The 19,037-nt window shown below is 42.6% G+C and overlaps 1 protein-coding gene across 5 annotated transcripts in view; it reads left to right on the forward strand.

The window, feature by feature from the left end:
- Positions 1 to 19,037, forward strand: part of KCNH7 (potassium voltage-gated channel subfamily H member 7) — a 416,570-nt gene that overhangs the window by 236,820 nt on the left and 160,713 nt on the right. For all 5 annotated transcript variants that reach the window (XM_083153933.1, XM_083153934.1, XM_083153936.1 and 2 more), the window contains one exon: positions 358 to 569. In XM_083153933.1, the coding sequence (XP_083010059.1) occupies positions 358 to 569 (212 nt within the window). The remainder of the gene's footprint in view (positions 1 to 357; positions 570 to 19,037) is intronic.

A 19,037-nucleotide genomic window follows, 5' to 3' on the forward strand; every position in this document is an offset into this window, starting at 1 on the left:
AGATCTAGAAAACATTAACTGTTGGTAGCTCTCGAGGTCTGGAGTTGGCTACCCCAAAGTTAAACAAATAAATATTTGAGGATAGACATCTAGTTACGCTCTTTGCTTATAGTCTTGCTTAGTGAATGCCAATCTTAAATCATTTCTTTTACTGACCACATAATAATCGTAGTTACCCTGAACTTATCTCCATTACTAATATACCATAATCTCTACATGTTTCTCATTTTTACATGACATTTGTAACACTTTAATGCTTACTGTACCTTTCTCAGAGATGAACATGATCATTCAGTGTTTCTACTTACAGAAATCTGTGTCTGTCCACTAATAACATGTGTTTTTAACTACTTTCAGGCCCTTTTAATCATATCAAATCCAGCCTTTTGGGTTCAACATCCGATTCAAACCTGAACAAATACAGCACCATCAACAAAATCCCCCAACTCACTTTGAACTTTTCAGACATGAAAAATGAAAAAAAGGCATCATCACCTCCTTCTGAAAAAGCTATCATAGCACCCAAGGTTAAGGAACGAACACACAACGTTACAGAAAAGGTTACGCAGGTAAGACAACCCCAAGTTACTTTAAGACTTTTTCTTCTTATATACAACAGATAAAACGCTAAGGCAGAATCTGGTACATTTACAGTAAATGTGGTTCTAAGCTTGTCTGGCTACTTGCTTACACAGTATGTATTTTTTTTATGGAATTTAGTGTGTGATTATGCAATACTTGAATGTATCCTCGGGGTGATCATGGAAAGTATTGTCAGGAGGGAGTAACTTGGTGCCATGAAACACATTAGCGTGACCCTAAGCAGGTGTAGAGCTATGGTAATGTGTTTTAACACAAATTTAGCCATCAAGCCAATGAACTGTCAACTGGGGGCGCTGGTCTACTCACCTGGGTCTCCTGGTCATTCTGCAGGTGTAACTAGCACTGGAGCAACTCTTAAGGCACCTGATAGTGGGGAAGCTCAGCAATACTCCTCCGATACAGTGATCCCTGCCCTGCCCTGGGCATGCAATGGGGTTGACACATGCTGAAGCCATCCCATTTGCATCATTAGTTCTATTAGTTCGTCAGTAGAATTGTAACCACAACAGTGATCCACTACTAATGGTCTAACCCTTGGGAATACTTCACAGAGCAGACTTTAGCTTCTAGTGTAGTAGAAGGATATCATTGAGAGGCTCTATCCTTTTGCTCTGGTTTCTATTGATTGTTGTATGAAGTTGTAGCTCTGATGCAAATAATCAATTCAGTAAAAACTTTTGTGGCCCAGAAATGTTACTGGCTTCTAATGAATTGGTAGGCTGCATTCTCTTGAATATATGTTCTGTCCCACCTTTGGTTGCTTACAGGTACATTTTAGGGGTCGGAACACATTTAGGTTTAAAGTTCTACATTTAGCAGCCATGTTAAAAAAAATTCAAGCTTATGTTAACAGATATTTAAAATTTTTGTTGTGGATGCGACTCTCATGGGCTTAACATAAGGCCTAATTCATGTTTCAAGCAACCGGGTAAAACCATGTTACACTGCAGGTGGGGCAGATGTAACATGTTTTTGTAAAGATTTTGGTGAGCCGTGTTCAAATTTACATAAAAAATGAAGCGTAAAAATAAAGTTTTCTAACATTTGTTGGCTACGTGCAAAAGCAGCCAGTATTTGCCCTGCATAAAAACAGTATAGATATATTTGCTCCCCTTGCATGGCAGCATGGTGTGTTCCAGGAACAAGCTTATTTTTTTTTTTGCAAACATGAATCAGACCCCTAGACATTCCAATTTGCAGGAAGTTGGGAGGTACATGCAATCAGGGCTATAGCATTTGAGGGGGGGGGGGTCTTAGAATGCACACCCGATTTACATGAGGTGCTATCATGCTGGGACTTGTAGTTCTGCAAAGAAAAACACATGGTGCAGATGCACACTCCATATTATACCAAGAGTTTCTTGGTATATTCATTGGCCAAGAAATATTTGCCCACCATCCAGCTTCACGGTGAACGCATTTCTGGTGGGTCCCTAATACTAAGTTTGAATCTGGGGCGCGGAACCCCAAAAAGGCCAGCACAAGCCAGTCACCCCAGGGCAGCACACAAGTGAAAAACTAAGCTACTGTATAAGTGTGTTAATAAGAAAGAATCAGAAGCTAGAGGTTAAAAAGTGTACTGCTAGAAAGTATAATATTAGTGAAAAATCAATAGTGCTAAATAAATGTTAGGGTGTGCCACCCCGAAAGCAACTCGGTTACTCCAACCCAAGGGGAGCCGCGCCCCAAATCCATCACCAAGACTAGCAATCAGTGTCAATTTTTAGGTCTTAGAGCCGTGCATGTTGGGATTTACTGTACCCGTTCCTTTTGAACAAACGTTCTGATTTGTCCAGATTTCAAGATGCCTTTTTGAGATCTGAACATAAATAGTAAATCCAAACCCATATTCTCTACTTTAAACTTGGTAGTTATCAGCGTGTTTATAGTTATATATAACACACAGGGGTAAAATGCTGTAAATAGCATTTTAGTTGTGTCGGGATCCCGGCGCTGGCATAGTGAAGGCTACATAGTGACTAGTGAAATCGCCACCGTTGACGTCTCATTCCCAAGCCACGGTGAGCAGGTGCTGCATGCAGTAATGGAAGGTGGATCCAGTGTGTGCCACAATTCGCACAATCACAGATGCAGGCCCACGTCTACAATAAAATATACATGCTTTCAATGTGCTGCGGCCATGGTACTGTGTTTCCCAAACAAATTCTGCGAGATATACTGAAAATGTCAATTAGTCAAAAATGTAAATTCATCGTAACTGGTGTGCATTATAAGCACAATTATATACAGTTCAGAAGCATTTTCAAATTCATTGTACTTACGCAAGAGAACATTCTGTTTTGTCACAGATACATTTGCCAAAGGTAGACTTTATATTGGTATGAAGCCTATTATTGGAGTTAAAGTTACCTTTGTACAGTGCTCATCTTGTTAGTGTAGTGCTAACCGCAGTGTCTACAGGTCAGATGTGCTCCCTGCAGACATTGCAGCCTTTCAGTGTGTTTACAGATGTCTCTATTCTTGTCAATGCACAGTACATGATACAGATGGGACCATTCTCATTATTGCTGGTGTATCACCAGCCGCCCGTATCTGGCGTCTGGCACGACATGCACGCGCGAGCGTCTCACATGCTTGCGCGTCCATTGCCGGGAATGGGGCACGCGAGCAGCTCCGACGCACACGTGCCACATGCACCATGGCGTGGGTGGTGCTTACCGCGCCAGGAGCCGCTCCGATGGGAGCATCAATGTGGGTGTCTCTGCAAAGGTTGCATAGATTAGAGATATGAATCAAGATGTAGGGACAGATGTATCAAGGTTCAAAAAGTGATAAAACGGAGAGTGATAAACAGACAGCCAATCAGCTCCTATCTGTCATACTACAGGCTGGGTTTGTAAAATGACAGTTAAGAGCTGGTTGTTTATCACTTTTCACTTTATCACTTTTTGAAGCTTCATACATCTGGCCTGAAATTACCACTTAAGTGTACTCTGAATAAGCATAATAAAACACCTATTCTCAATTACAGATATCTACTGAAGGGTATTTCCTAGGGGGGGGGGGGGTATGGTGGACTTGGAGCTGATCCTTCTTTTGCCTCAGCATTTACTCAGCTCTACTGAGAAAGACTAGAGATTACATTGGAGCCGCCATTGTCCCAGACCCCTATTATGGTGACCACAGAAATGCAGGTCGGTTAGATGGAATGTCTACATCTTCTTTTGATCCATCATGTACAGATGTAGCCACACTCATCTTTGCCGAGCCAGTCAACGCGTGCCACATATGTGGTGATTGTCATGATCCTGTTAACATGCTTGTGCATCTATTTAGCTCCTGCGGCTCCTAGAAACGCATTGCATGCCGAAAACCTAGTTGTCCCAGATATAGGAAAACAGTGCTTAGCAGGAAGTGGCACAATATAAAAACTTTCCTTCCACCAGGGCCGGACTGGCCATCTGGCACTTCTGGCAAAGGCAAGAAGGGCTGATGGCCTTGTGGACCGATTTTGTGCAGAAAGTAGCATTCATTTAGGGTTACCACCTACATGCCGGGGCGGTGGCACACTCTGTCGGACCGTCCTCTTATAGTGTTCCATAATGCGTAATGGGCATAACAGTGTGTTCCATAATGTGTAATGGGTATAAAGCTGTGTTCCATAATGTGTAATGCCTCCTTTTTGTGATGCCACACCTCCTTTCCATGAGGCCACGCCCACCTTTCGCTGCGCAAGGATCCCACCTACTGCAGGTGGGCCTGTGTGCTCAAAATGCCAGGGCCGATTTCTGGTCCCAGACCAGCCCTGCCTTCCACCATTCCTAATGTTGAGTATATTTACATGGCACTACCAGTATTGTTTAAGGCAGAAATTGATGATATTGTGGCCATATAAATGCCCTGGTAAGCTCTTGCAGTGCTAACCTGCTCCTGCAGTTGTTGCCTTTTAGTAGAGGAATGTTTCCTTCTGCTTTTCCACTGCTATGGCAATATAAGCAGTTGTACAGAATTTCCTGAGCCCAAATGTAGACATCCTACTGACTACTTGGCAAAATAAAAAATCATAACAAAAAATATCCCCCATGTGATACAAGTCGTGTTATACATAATGCGTGAGCACCATGCGACTCTATAGCCCCAGGAATCTTTTTTTGTGACTTAATCCATTAAATAGCATCTTCTTTGTAAAAGCAAACAGGACACACACGCAACTTCTGCTGATTAAAATGATATATATATTTAGTGTGCAACTGCAGCTGTATCTGCACTAGAAATAGAAAATGCTGTAATATAGCATTTTGTGTGCATATATGCAGACAATGGACCTAATTCACACCTCATCGCAGGGATGCGAATTTGTAGGCCTGGCGATTATCGATAGACTATGCATGCGTATGGCCCATAGGACTGAGGCCATCCTGCGATAAAAGTCTGCTACTTCTTTGTTTGCAAGGTGATTTGCAGGCAGTCTGCATTTTTGGGTGGTACCTGGCCATTTTCTGGAATTTCCGGGAAAACGAAGACCTGCCCCAGGTATTTGAGGGGAAGTTGTGTAACGTCAGCTCTGGTCCCGATCCGACTGCTTCTATCGCAGCTGCCGAGTAAATCCTGGGCTACACACACTGGAAAAATGCATTCAACGGTGAGCAGCCTGCTAATTTCAGCTAATTTCAGGGCTGTGATATTTCACAAGCCATGCTAAGCAATTTGTAGGCTTGCACACGGCGGGGTTTCACACTGGCAGGGCAGTGTATACCTAATCACAGGGATTTGCAAATTGCAATCAGGTCTGAATCAGGCCCAATGGTGTAATACATGAAATACATATGTGCGTGAGTCAATAAAGTAATGAATCAATAGTCACCATCATAATGACGTCTGAAACAATAAAGAATAAAATGCCATTACAAAAAATTAGATGCCATCTACTCCCGTCCCTCCAATATCTGCTACTAATGTACAATAGTCCGGACTTAAAGCTTTACTTCACAATTGTATCAGGGGATTTGAAGTTAAAATAAGTAAGTAGTACACATCATTATATGGATGTATGTCCCTGTGCTATCCTGAAATGCTTTTGTATTTCCTACCCAATGAAACTTTGGGTGAGATTTAATAGGATGAGAGATTCAGAAAGTGAGAGATTTGGTAAGAAATCCCCAGGTTATTTAAAGCGGCAATCATTTACATTTCAAAATCAAACTGGTTTTGTAGTGTAAATGATTGCCGCTTTAAAAAACCTGGAGATTTCTTACAAAATCTCTCACTTTCTGAATCTCTCGTCCTATTAAATCTCACCCATATATGCAATATTTTATGTATGTATTCTCAGCCCATGATCAATTCTATTCAATAATATAGTTACTATGTTTAAAATAACACATTGCAATTAGAGTAATTACACTATCTTAAAATTATTTTCCTTTTTCAAAAATATTAGCTTTGGAATCATTATCATTTTTAAGAAACGGAAGCAGAACTATTTATGACTGAGATTTAGATTTCAATATGCATTTAATCATTGATTGTACAATCAGATCACATCTTTAAAACAAGTTTATTTGATTTAGGGAATTGGAGGCCTAGGCTAAAGGAAAACACAATACATTAACTTGAATTAAACTCTCTTTACTATTCATGACTTAATAGCTTATTCAGGGCTGCCCAGCTTTGCACATCTTCTTAAATAACTGTAGCCAATCTAATAAATATTCATTAAAGTATTTGTGATATAAAGGCGCAATTTAAGATGCTCGTCTTTCTTGCCGGCAAAAAAATTTACATTATTAAAATATTCATAATTTAATTGGTTTGCATGCTAACATTTAGATATTATAGCTTAACATCAGAATGTGGATTAAAAGATAAAGATTGTGTGGGGTTGCATTTAGCAAATAGGAACTTTGAAACATTGAAACCATCTCAGGTTCCGTTAAATTTATTAAATACATTTTAAGGTTTATTGGTTGAAAGATAATCAAAGGAAATAATCTATAATTATCTAACGTATAAGTTCAAGAACCAATAAACCCCCAAATTCAATTTTTCAGATAAGTAAAAATATTATTTTATGTCCTATCCTGACATACCACTTAAAGGGAGGGATGAATCAAATCTTCTAGCAAAGACAAGTGGAGACGTTGCAATTTACAACCAATCAGCTTATAGTTACCATTTAAGCAGTATACTATATAAAATGATAGCACAAATATAATTGGTTAACGGTCAAATTATCCACCTGCCCTCTTTAAATGGTCCCAGGTCTGTTAAAAGGTTAATTATTATCTCCCTGTGTATTACAGAGCAAGTATGATCTCCCCTCCTGTCTAGTACAGTACTCTAGTACAGTACTCTGATGATGTCCTATATGAGTAAATTATTTCAGTCGCTGTGTGTTAGCAGTGGGTGTCATATTACTGCCCGACAATCGGGATACCGACGGTCAGTATCCTGACATCGGAATCCCAACTGCCAGCGGAGCGCTGGCAGTTGGGATTCCGATGTCAGGATACTGACCGGGGGCGGAGCGCAAAGAAGCCCCTTGCGGGCTTGGTGGCTACTGTCGCTCGCCACAGGTTCTAGTCTCCCTCTATGGGGGTCGTGGACACCCACAAGGAAGAATAGCACCTATCAGTCGGGATCCAGACTGTCAGGCATTTAAACAGCTGGGATTCCGCTGTCGGAGTACCGACTGTCGGGCAGTCATCCAGCACATGATAGCCGTAGCCAATTCTATAGATTGTAAGCTTGCGAGCAGGGCCCTCCTACCATTTTACTGTCTGTAAATACCCTGTTTGTTGTATCACTGTCTACTTTTGTAAAGCGCAACGGAATATGCTGCGCTATATAAGAAACATTTAATAAATAATAAATATTTCCTAGGTGTGAGTTAACAATATTGTTTTTATTTATTAAAGAACACAATTTATAAGCTGTTACTTACATTATAGCAACACACATCTATCAGTTTCTACAGGTTGAGTATCCCTTATCCAAAATGTTCAGGACCAGAAGAATTTGGATAATAGAGTATTCTGCATTTCAGAATATTTTTATATTTGAATGATTTACTGTATCTTAGGTATCTTGCATTTATGTTGTACAAACAAATCAAACACATGAAATACACACAGATATATTTTATTTGTGCATGAAACAAAGTTTCAAAACATGAAAGTTTGTGTAATATCTCAGTTACTGAATCTGAATGCCAATAATTGAATTGCACATATTTAGTGCCAGTTACATATCATTTCCTCATACTGCTGTTACAGATGTCCCCAGTAGTGCCAGTTACATATCATGTCCCCAGTAGTGCTGTTACAGATGTCCCCAGTAGTAGAATTTTTTTTTCACATTCTGGAATGTATGGTTTTCAGAAAAATTTGGATAATGGATGTTTGGATAAGGGATACTCAACCTGTAGTTTCTAATCTTACTGTTTTTAAAACCATACTATTAATGTATTAATGCCACCCAAAGATATGCAGTTATAGTAAATAACAATAGAGTACTTACAGTAAAATATAGGGTTTAATTGAATCAGGAGCGGATTGGTAAAGCAATCCGGCCCGCGAACAATCTGTAAGCAGCCCGGGGTGTGTGTGTGCTTGCGCTACCGCTACTGTCCGAGGGGGTGCTCGCGCTACCGCTACTGCCTGGGGGGGCAGAGCCAGATTAAGGTCTAAATGGGCCTGGAGCTGAAAATGATCAAGGGCCTATTATGCACAATAATAGGGGTTGCGGCCAGCACCTAATAATGTGGGGGGGTGACCAGTGTTCTGGTTGGGTGGTCTGCTCATGGGTGTGTCTCTATTTGTGTAAATACTTTCAACTAATTATATATATCCCTGGAAAAGGCAGGGGGCTGGCATAAGATAAATGCAGGGACATATATTGGCGGGTGCACTCCAAAGGTGCACCCGCAGGACGCCGATGTCCTAAGATACTTGCGGGGTGAGGCGGCACTCCAGTCATAAAAAAATACTGAAAACCGAAACTTGGTAGACAATATGTCAGCACCTTTTATGTGGTCACCTAAGTTTACCACACCATATACCCCTTCTACAAATCATGCAACACAATAGTAACCTCTTATACTGTACTTGCTTCTTACAAATTATGCCACATGGAATGAGACAAAATTCACACCGATTGTGCAAAAATTCACACTATGGCACACAGATGGAGTCAAAATTCACGTTATTCCACACAGATTAAGGCAAAATTCACATTTTGCCACATAGATTGAGCCAAAATACACACTATACCAGGCATGTCCAAACAGTGGCCCTCCAGCTGTTGTGAAACTACACGTCCCAGCATGCCTTGACATAGTTTTAGCATTCCCTAATTGCAAAACTGTGGCAATGCATGATGGGACTTGTAGTTTCACAGCTGGAGGGCCATAGTTTGGACATGCCTGCACTATACCAAACAGATTGAGCAATAATGCACAATATGCTTAATAAATAGGGGCATTGCGCGCCAAAGGGGCACATTAAAAATTTACACCATAATGCCCATTACATGTTAAGCCTCACACCATAATCTCCATTACGTATTATGCCAAACACTATAATGCCTATTAAAAATTATGCTACATAAGTGTTGCTTACCTACATGTTCATTGCCAGGGGTTCCATGTTCATTGCCAGGGGTTCCATGCTCATTGCCAGATTGAAGGCCCAGCGATTTGGGTTCGACTGAGACCAACCTCAAGTTTCTGTGATGCTGTAGGGGGAACTGGCAGCCGTTGGAAGCGGGTGGAGGTCGGAATTAGCGGGTCCTATGTTATCCTATGGGGAAAACGTTCCAGGTTTGCCTGGCGGTATCTCCGGTTTTCGGGGGCTAGCGATGCAGGGCTGGTCTTGTTGGAAAGCCCTGACCCTTAGCTACAAAATGGGCCTATTTGGAGAGTGGGCCTGGAGCTATAGCTCCATCAGGCCCATTGTTAATCTGGCTCTGTGGGGGGGGCTCGCACACTGCCTGGGGGGTGCTGCTACTGCCGGGGGGTGGGGAGGGCGGACGCTACTGCTGGTGCGTGGGAGGGCGGGCCGCCACCGCTAGGATGATGCCAGCACCGGCCATGATAGCAGGGTCGGTGGCCCAGGCCAGGTGACAATCTGGACCGGCCCACCGAGAAATGGCCCGGTTTCCCGGTGGGACAATCCGCCCCTAAATTGAATTTACTGCAGGCTGATTGATCTATCAGGACTAACCAAGTAGCCCCAAATTCAGCCCAATACAACCACTTATCGGGTGCCGTAGGACACACCGACAGTCGGGATTCTGACAGTCATTACCCCGACATCGGAATCCCGACTGCTAAAGGCCCGACACACGGGCAGTGGCTATTCTCCCCTGTGGGGCTCCAGGACCTCCATAGAGGGAGAATAAAATAGGTGACAAGCGTTGTGAGCCACTGTGCCCGCAGCGTGGTGAGCGCAGCGACCCTGCAAGGGGCTTTGTTGTGCTCGTCCCACTGTATGAGTCCCCGCAGTCGGGATTCCGATGTTGGGCTAATGACTGGTGTAATCCCGACTGTCGGGGTGTTATACCACACCCCACTTATCTGGGATATCCAGACTCTGTATCTGGAAGGGATGCCTGCAGCCGCATCATCTCTCTTTTGTAAAGAAGTAAAAAAGGAAACTGATGGGAAGAGGAAATTCAAGTCCCCATAACTGTGAAAATACAGAGTAGGGAGCAACCATTTGACAAGGCTGATCGCATACTTCCCATATCTCCATTTGTCCATACCACTGCTATTAGTTTATATTTAGTGCTAGTTAGTAGGGCAGGGTCACGCAGAGTGAGAGTTGGGTCTAAGGTGGGCATAGAGGAGGGATGAATAAGCAACTGAGGGAGTAGAAGGAAAAAAGGAACACAAAGTCTGAGGTGAGAAGGGTGCACGGCTGGTCCTAAGGGAGGGGCCATCCCAGAGTAACTAGCCACATACTGTAATGGTTGGAGCTAGGTACAGGGGGGAGGAGGTACCAAGAAGCAGGTGGAGAAGTTATGGGGAAGGAGAAAGAAGGGTATTATCTCCATCCAAAGACCACACTGGCTGTAGTAAACCTAGACAGCACCTTTTGACCCAGTACATTAACTGGCATCTCTCATATGTTGGAGATGAAGGGGACAGTTTTAGATTGTTTCCACCAAAATACAAAGTACTGCCCCAGGTCTTTAACTGTACCATTTTTTTTTTCAAGAGTATCTAAATAAAATACTCTCTTAGTGTCTCTCTCTTCACTCTCGTCTATTGTTGCTCCATTTGCATTTTCATCTTGCTGCTGTCTACTACTCTCTTGCTACCGTTGCCAATACTTTCTCTCTTCATCTTCCCTGCCATAACCACCGCTTGCTACCTCACCTCTTTTTCCCGCATTTCTTTCAGACCACCTACATCTTACCAACCTCTTTTCAAATCTGCTGGCCTCTCAAAGGACTCCTGTCTGCTCACACATGTGCTGTAAGGCACAGTGCTGTGCAGTAGCACATACAATATCATGTGGTACTTACAGCAGTAACTTTGTCCCAGTGCTTGGCCACACCTAACCTTTCATACCAAGGCCCACTAAATGTCTTAGAGGCTCTGTCTGTCAATCAGTTTTTTTAAGAAGAGTTAATATTCATTAAAGCATTACCTATTAATTCACAGGGCGCTTATACCTCACAAATGAGTCAGTTCTCATAAATATACGAAAGGTAGAGTCTCAGTGATGTCACTGGATTCAGTTGATCACTGGTTCAGCCCACAAAATGGTAATTTCCACTGTCTGCAGATGACAGGTCCGCCTGAACTGGTTTGTGCTGCATCAACTTAAATTTATTGATTTCCCTGTGTCAGACAGGAGGCTATAGAAATACAAATTAAGGAAAGGCAAAATATATCAATCTACAGAATAATTTATCTCCCAATACTATTGATTGCTACAGTATATATAATGTACATGAATACAAAATATGTCCCATGTCTCACAGAAGAAGATTTTTGTAAAACTTAATTTTACCGAAGGACTAACCACTTGAAACATGTTACAATACATAGGAAATCTTATATTTGGAAACAACTTACAGTATCAAGGTAATGGCGCTAAGCTGGGCAGACTTATTACTGTTCTAAGATTGTGGGTTTAGCAGTAATCACTTTCTAGGAACAGGGACACAGCAATGTAGAAGTCATTCTTTCTTCACATACAGCATGTCGTCCGATGTAATGCATTATAAATGTACTTTCCCAAAATAGCCTATCCCTGTATTTATCATCGCTCTAATGAACTGCTACATTATTACCATGTGCAGCAATGTGCGCTTATTTTTCACATTTAATTCTGTTCTTTTTATTCTAAAATTGTCTCATTTGAAACATGAAAAAATGACAATTATAAATAAATGATATCCACTTTATATATTTAAGGAAACCTACAGTAAAACGTCCCGTATTTACATACCTGTATTAGTTTTGTGAATGTTAATACTGCACTGTAGTGCTTATTGAACTAAGCAGAGATCTGAAAACTGCTTGCATCAAAGAACCATTTTACTTAGCACAATTAATAAAATATGCACATTTTCTGAGTCAAGACGTAAGATGAAAAATTATCAAAGATAAGAGATGATGGTGAATATTACGAGTGAAAGGAGGCTTTTACTTAAATATCCTTTGAAAATAATGACAAAGCTGTATGGATTTGTTACAGCTAAATGGAGCCAATGAACAGGTGGAATTATTATATATTAATATAGAATTGCTCCCTGATCTAAACTAGGTAATCACTCACGCAGGGCCGGTGCTAGGGTATCCAGCGCCCTCCTGCAAACCATACATTTTGCGCCCTTTCACATTGCAACAAGCTGCAGCCCGATTGTGGGAGTGTATGCAACATGCGATCCTATGGAGGATCTCATGTGCATGTACATGTATGTATACACCATCTCAGTGCTGTGTCCGCAAAATGTTGCAGGCACTAAAGGTGCCCATACACGCTGCGAGAATCGCATACGTTATGGGCTATATCGCATCGCATCTCACGGCATACATGCAATGTGTGTGCGATGCAATCCGAAAGCAGTACAAAAAGTATGTGCAGCACTCGTGACTGAGGGGAAATGGAGGGGAGAGAAGGAGGAGATGGAAGAAGAGGGGAGGAGATAGAGGGGGCAGAGTGTTGAGGACTGGCAGTGGCACTGGCACAGCACACTGAAAAGAGGGAAAGAAGGGGAGGCGGCGCTGCTACCTGTTCGGCATTTGACTGACAGGCGCAGGGAGCAATGGGTAGGGGGCGGATCCGGACATGACATGTCCATGAGGAAGAGGGGGCAGGTCTCAGGAGGAGGACAGTGTGTGAGCGGTGTAGGGAGCTACTCAGCCTCTCCATACTGCCGCCTGCTGTCAGACAGGCGCTGCGGGCGGCATGCAGGAGGCAGTGACAGTGAGGGCTGAGGCAGCTTTAGCAGAGCAGGGAGGGAGACAGCGCCTTTTCAGCATGGCGCCTCCCTGCTTTGCAGGAGCTGCTGAGTGGGTAGTGCCGGCCCTGCACTCACGTTTGACTGATAACCTAATATTTAGGCTGAGTTACCTGTAATCTAAACTTGCACAAACCAGAATCCGCTGAGAGCCCTTTAGGCAAGACGTGCATTGGCGCATGGCTCTGACAGGGACGGTAGTTATAACGGGTCTGGAGTGGACATATCCAGGAGTAAGGAAGAAAGGGGTCGGGACAGGGGGGTTGCTAAGGGGGCAATTTCACAGTTTTTAATGAAATGTAAGCAAGTCGAGTACAGTGAATGATCTAAAGTGGTACCAAGGTAAGTAGGAAACCGCAAAATGTTGAAAGAATAAATAAATGTAAATTTCAGAATTGTAGAGAAAGCTGTTCTGCAGCAATGAAAAAGAGGCATTGCTATGGGTTGCTGAAGAGTGGAACATGGTATTATAGACTACTGAATCTAAGGGTTTTGCATGGGACTTATTTACAAAATGAGTGTTTTTAATGTCACCGCCTCCTGATAAGTTAAAGTCCACAGTTGAAAAGTGCCATGCTTTTTACTAGCAAAACATTCCATGTTTTGTTATAAAAAAAACATTGCCTATACATTTTGGGCTTAAGCACACTGGTAACTGGCAGCTTTTACAAGCCACTGATTACTAAATAAACCAGGATGACACAAACTCTTAAACATGGAAGAGATGCTTGATGATCTGTGCTTTTTACAGAGTTACTGAACCAAAAGGGCTACTACAGCACCGTGCAATGTCCTCTGGTCTACACCTACAGTAGTTGGTTAGGGGCTCATTTTACAGCAGGATTACGATCCAAAGAGAATCTTCCCAGAGCTGCCTTTCTCAGATGGACCACTCATTTTCCCTGAACCTCCCCAAGTGTCTGCCGTGCTGCTGACCACTGCTCATTGGCCAGTAATTATAGACATTATCAGCCACTGGGGAATTACAAATTAACCTCAGGTCTAATCGGATGAGCAGTCAGTGGGAGAAGTGGTACGTTGACGTTTTGCCTAGGGTACTGAGAAGCTTTACAAAGGACCTGATTCTGATTAAGCCTATGCAGAATGGCTTTCGAAAGTTATACTCCAGAGTAATCTTCTATGTATATGGATCCACAGATGCAAGCTGCAGGGATGTGCAGTCAGGGGAGGCAGAGCCTCACCTGTCATAAATCATAAAAAAAATACAAAGATGATATTTATAACACATATAAAGTGTAATAAATAGCATTGGTATTTTTTTGTTAAATAATCTATGGGGTGAGTCGCTGTGTGGGATTACGGGGAGGCAGCGGGAGTTTTGCCTCCCGCTCACAGTTGAAAACTGTCAGCAGCGGGGGCGGAGCTAAATTGTGGGCATAAAGAGAGGCTGTTGGCAGGGGGGGTGGTGGGGTGGGGGGTCCGTTCGGATGTCAGCGACGGCCAGGGGAGGCGGGTGCGGTGGTGGTTGCTGTGCCGGTGCCTCCCTGTTCACAGCCAACACCGCATGCCACTGGCAAGGAGAGATAAATATATTGTGAAACCACTGTGTTGTTTCTGAAACTTTTCATTATCTCTGTGTGACTGTTGTCTTAAGAGCATCGCAGCACATGATCAGTGCCACAGACACATGCACCATTGGCACCATTGGCACCATTGGCTTTTAATTGCTTGACTGTGAAAACAGTGACATAGCGTACGACTATGAATCAGGCCCTTACACCTCTTGTGTCTATTATTCACACATGTACAGATGGAGCAGCTCTCATTAGAGCTGCTCCTGGCAATTCCATTGCTAATCGCTGCTGTTCGCCATCCGCCAGAAGGGGGCGCGCAAACATGAGATGCTCACGTGCCCCGTTCTGACGGAGCCTGCTGCCGCCTACCTGATGCTCCCGCCATAGCTGCCCGCACCCCCCACTTACCCTGCCCATCTCCCTGAATCGGAGACGGGCAGGGAATCCGCTCCCCATCCGTCGTGTGAAGGGGACATGCGAGTGTGTGAGACGCTCGCATGTCCCGGTCAGATGGAGTGCCTCTCCGCCAGCCAGTGCCAGCTCAGGGAATCTGGCGACTCCCTGAGCTGGCTGAGAGGCGCTATATCTATAGATGGACATGACACAAAGAAGATCGTTACAGTCATCATTAATCACATCATTATACAAGTGATACCGCACTAATTGGAAAAGAAACACTGATAAATATGAAAGGAAGAAATACAGTATTATTAATAACACAAAACATTGTTTACAGAAATATATAAATAAAATATTTTGTAATTAATGTTATCTGTTTATTTAATTAAATAAAAATGACAATTTATCTCAGAGAGCAATATCTTAAATATATTAAAGAAACATTATAATGTATATGAGAGATCCTAAGGGGAACATTAAACACTAATGCGGAACTTATGTGACTTAAGGATCAGTTAGCATGATTGTAATAATACCCAGGGCATAAATTAAACAGTAACAATCAGTATGAATTCTTTTTATATTTAAAAACACATAAAGAAAAACAATAGCACCTGTAAAGTAAGGTACTTGTGTATTTTGGCGGCGGCTATCGCATCGCATACCATAAGGCATACAGTGGTATGCGATGCGACGTGATATCGCGCGATACTGTACAATGTCATACAATTTTAAAATTGTATGACATTGTACATGGCATACAATGCCATACAATGCGATGCGATGCGATTAAAAATTGTATAAGCACCCTAATGGGTGCTTACAATGTGAAATGCACCCCCACGCCCCCCCCCCCCCCCCACACTATTAACGTGAAGGGTCAGCGGTACGCGTCCTCCGACCTTTTCATACCCCCACTATCCACGTCGGCGTGGAGTTGAGAATAGAAAGTGTGGCGAGCGCAGCGAGCCTCCGAGCCCGAAGCGTGGCGAGCGGACGCCTCTATAATACACAAGTACCTAAAGTAAATTTGTAAAAAAGTACACCATGAAAAATGGAGCTTCTTCATTAGATTGGAGGACTTGAAATTTATTAATCCTACTAGTTAAAAGCCCATCAAAATGACGGCTTCTGCAACGTACTTTCACTTTGAGCTGTGACCGTTTTTACTTTCACTTTGAACTGTGACAGTTTTTAGCCCACAAACTTTCCACCCCACGCCCAGTCTATATCTGCTCCTACCTCCAATCTCTGTCTTCAGGGTTCCCTCCCTCTATATCCAGCAAGTTTGAAACAGTGTTCCTGCGAAAATTGCTTTCAATTTATTTTATGCCATCTTAGTGCACAAAGGAGTACTTTGGTCTGTCGCGTGGCCTTTAGTGGTCACTGGCGGTACTTCACCTCATAGAGGTGAGGAGTAGTTAGCCTTTTATATATATATATAGATATAATAAAAGGATAACACTGCTTCTCTTAGTCATAAGAACAGCTGTGTCCACATACATCTACCCTTCTTTTATCGGTAAATAGCCATTTAAGCCATAGAGCCAGGGGCGGATTTAGGGATGACGGCGCCCCTAGGCACAACAATAATGCCGCCCCCCACCCCATGTATTATAATTTTATTGATTACTTATAAGCCCTCATTTGATAATAGCCAATATAATGGATTTATAAGAAAAAGCCACTAACTGTGACATATTCTTTTATTATGAATACATATTTACTAAGTAGGACAGTTTACAAGGGCAGTACCTGCATGTCCTATCCATTTACACTATATTTAAGATGGAATATAGTACAGTACAGTGGATATTTTGCAGTTATTGGTACATTTTGGGCTGACAGTACCATCACAGGCATCCAAGTGCCGCCCCCAAACATGTGCCGCCCCTAGGCACGTGCCTCACGTGCCTAATGGGAAATCCGGCTCTGCATAGAGCGACACGTAGCGTTGGTTGTCTTTTTGCGATTTTTCCGTTAACAAAATGTATTCTCACTTGCAAAACGGAAGCAAATAAGATTCATAAGCAGCTTCTTTTAACCATTGCTGTGTTCATCTTTTTGCTTGTATACCTTTTCCCACTGTTGGCCTAATTACTATTGACGCTATGCGCTATCGTCCTGGTTCTGGTTGACTCAGTAACCTGCGAAGCACGCAGCTTACTGAGTCCCAGAGAGCCCAACCGACAAAATTATGGCCCCTGCCGCCGTATCCCCTCACAACCATGCGAGACACTACCCCTTGCATGTGTCCGCTGCAGGAGAAATCATTCGATGGTTGCCAACCATCGAATGATTTCATAAGTCAGTGGAAACTGACATATTTGCGGGCAGCGGGACGAAAACAGGGCAGGTGGCTGACGTCATGTGATGTCAGCCGCCCGCTCCCGGCACACCTCATCCCCCCTCACAATCCCAAGGGAACTCCCAGCGTTTTCATGGGGATGCCCATAAAACGCTGGGCATTCCCATGTCCGTGCGCCACCACTGCCCGCCCCCATCCCGTCCTCGGTCCCCCCTCCCCGTAGCGAATGGCCTGGCGACAGTGTAAATAGCTGAGGCCGTTTGCAGTTGGGGTTTGCACCTGCGCATAAATGTGCAGGCGCAAACTCCGACCATTGGGGTTGGGGACTAATTCAGTTCACTCTGAGTGAACCCGGAATCGGCCCCTATGAGCACTACCCAAATCTACAGTACCCCAACTTGACCAACAACCCTTTATTTTATATACTGTTTAAATGTATTTCAGTTGATGATACTCATTTACTCATGATACTCATCATACTGCTTTATATTATATGGGGTATTAAATTATAGCGCTAATTATTTTCCTCTCCAGCAAATAAAGCAGGAAATGTTTTACAGTTTATTTTGTGCATTCGATTTAATACAAACTTTGATGCTAACTGTAATATATTATGCTGTTATATACTACTGTTTGAGAATATTATGCCAAATCCTTAATGATAACAAAAGGAGAACTACTGTATAGAACAGAAGGCAGTATACACCTTTCTATGCCATTCACCGTAAAAGTGATTGATAATAGAAAGAGATTCCCATTACCGCATCATGTCACAAACGAATTTCACACTTTTACGCACATTTGCTTGTTCATTTTCATTTTCTTCAAGGTTTTCAACGTGACAGTTCTTTAAAAGCAACAATTAATTCACCAATTCCAGAAAGTTCTCATTAAACTTGTCATGTTAATTAATTAAATTTGGATTGTAATTAGCAGATTGTCACTTTTGCCTGTCAGAATTCAGATTTTTTTTTTTACTTTACTTTCTTTGAATCAGTTTTGTCTGCTGTTACTCAGCTAATGTATAATAATAATAATAATAATAATAATAATAATAATAATAATAACAACTATATACAAGATGCTTGATTACATTGAGATAAAACCAATCGGAAGATGCATTTATATTATGTTACTGTTGATATGAACAATGCTAGCTTTTTTAACCTTCTTGTGACCGTGGAAGTACCAGGATATGATTCAGCTGTTACAGGAAGCCTTCTAAATTGGAAGCATCACCACACCGTACTCCCATGACAGTTCAATACCAGAAACCCTCTCATACAGTATGTAAAGCAGGTCATGAATGGAGGTAGTGGAAATGGGAGGTACGAGATGCAGAAAAGGCAAGATGGCTAAAGGTAGATCAGAGACAATGAATGAAGGAAACTGAAGTGACAAAGGGGGACAGAAGACGGGCGGAGAAATACCATACAACAGATAAAATGGGTCACGCAGGGCCAGGGCAGACAATGCTCGATGAACTGATATAAAGGCATACGTACCACTAGCTGTACCAATGAATGTGAAAAGATTTCTTCCCAACCTTGCTGGTACAGGTCTGTTTTGTATTATCTAAAAAGCTGCTGGAGGGACACAGGACATGAAGTTGCTGGAGTGACAGAGGCAGAGATGTGTATAAGGGGCACTGCTGTGGGCATTATTTGTATAAGGGGCACTTCTACTGTGGGCATTATGTGTATAAAGGGCACTTCTACTGTGGGCATTATTTGTATAAGCTGCATTTGGTGGACATT

This window comes from Crinia signifera, chromosome 7, assembly GCF_055691185.1.
Source record: "Crinia signifera chromosome 7, ASM5569118v1, whole genome shotgun sequence".
In the NCBI taxonomy this organism is placed as follows: Eukaryota; Metazoa; Chordata; class Amphibia; order Anura; family Myobatrachidae; genus Crinia; species Crinia signifera.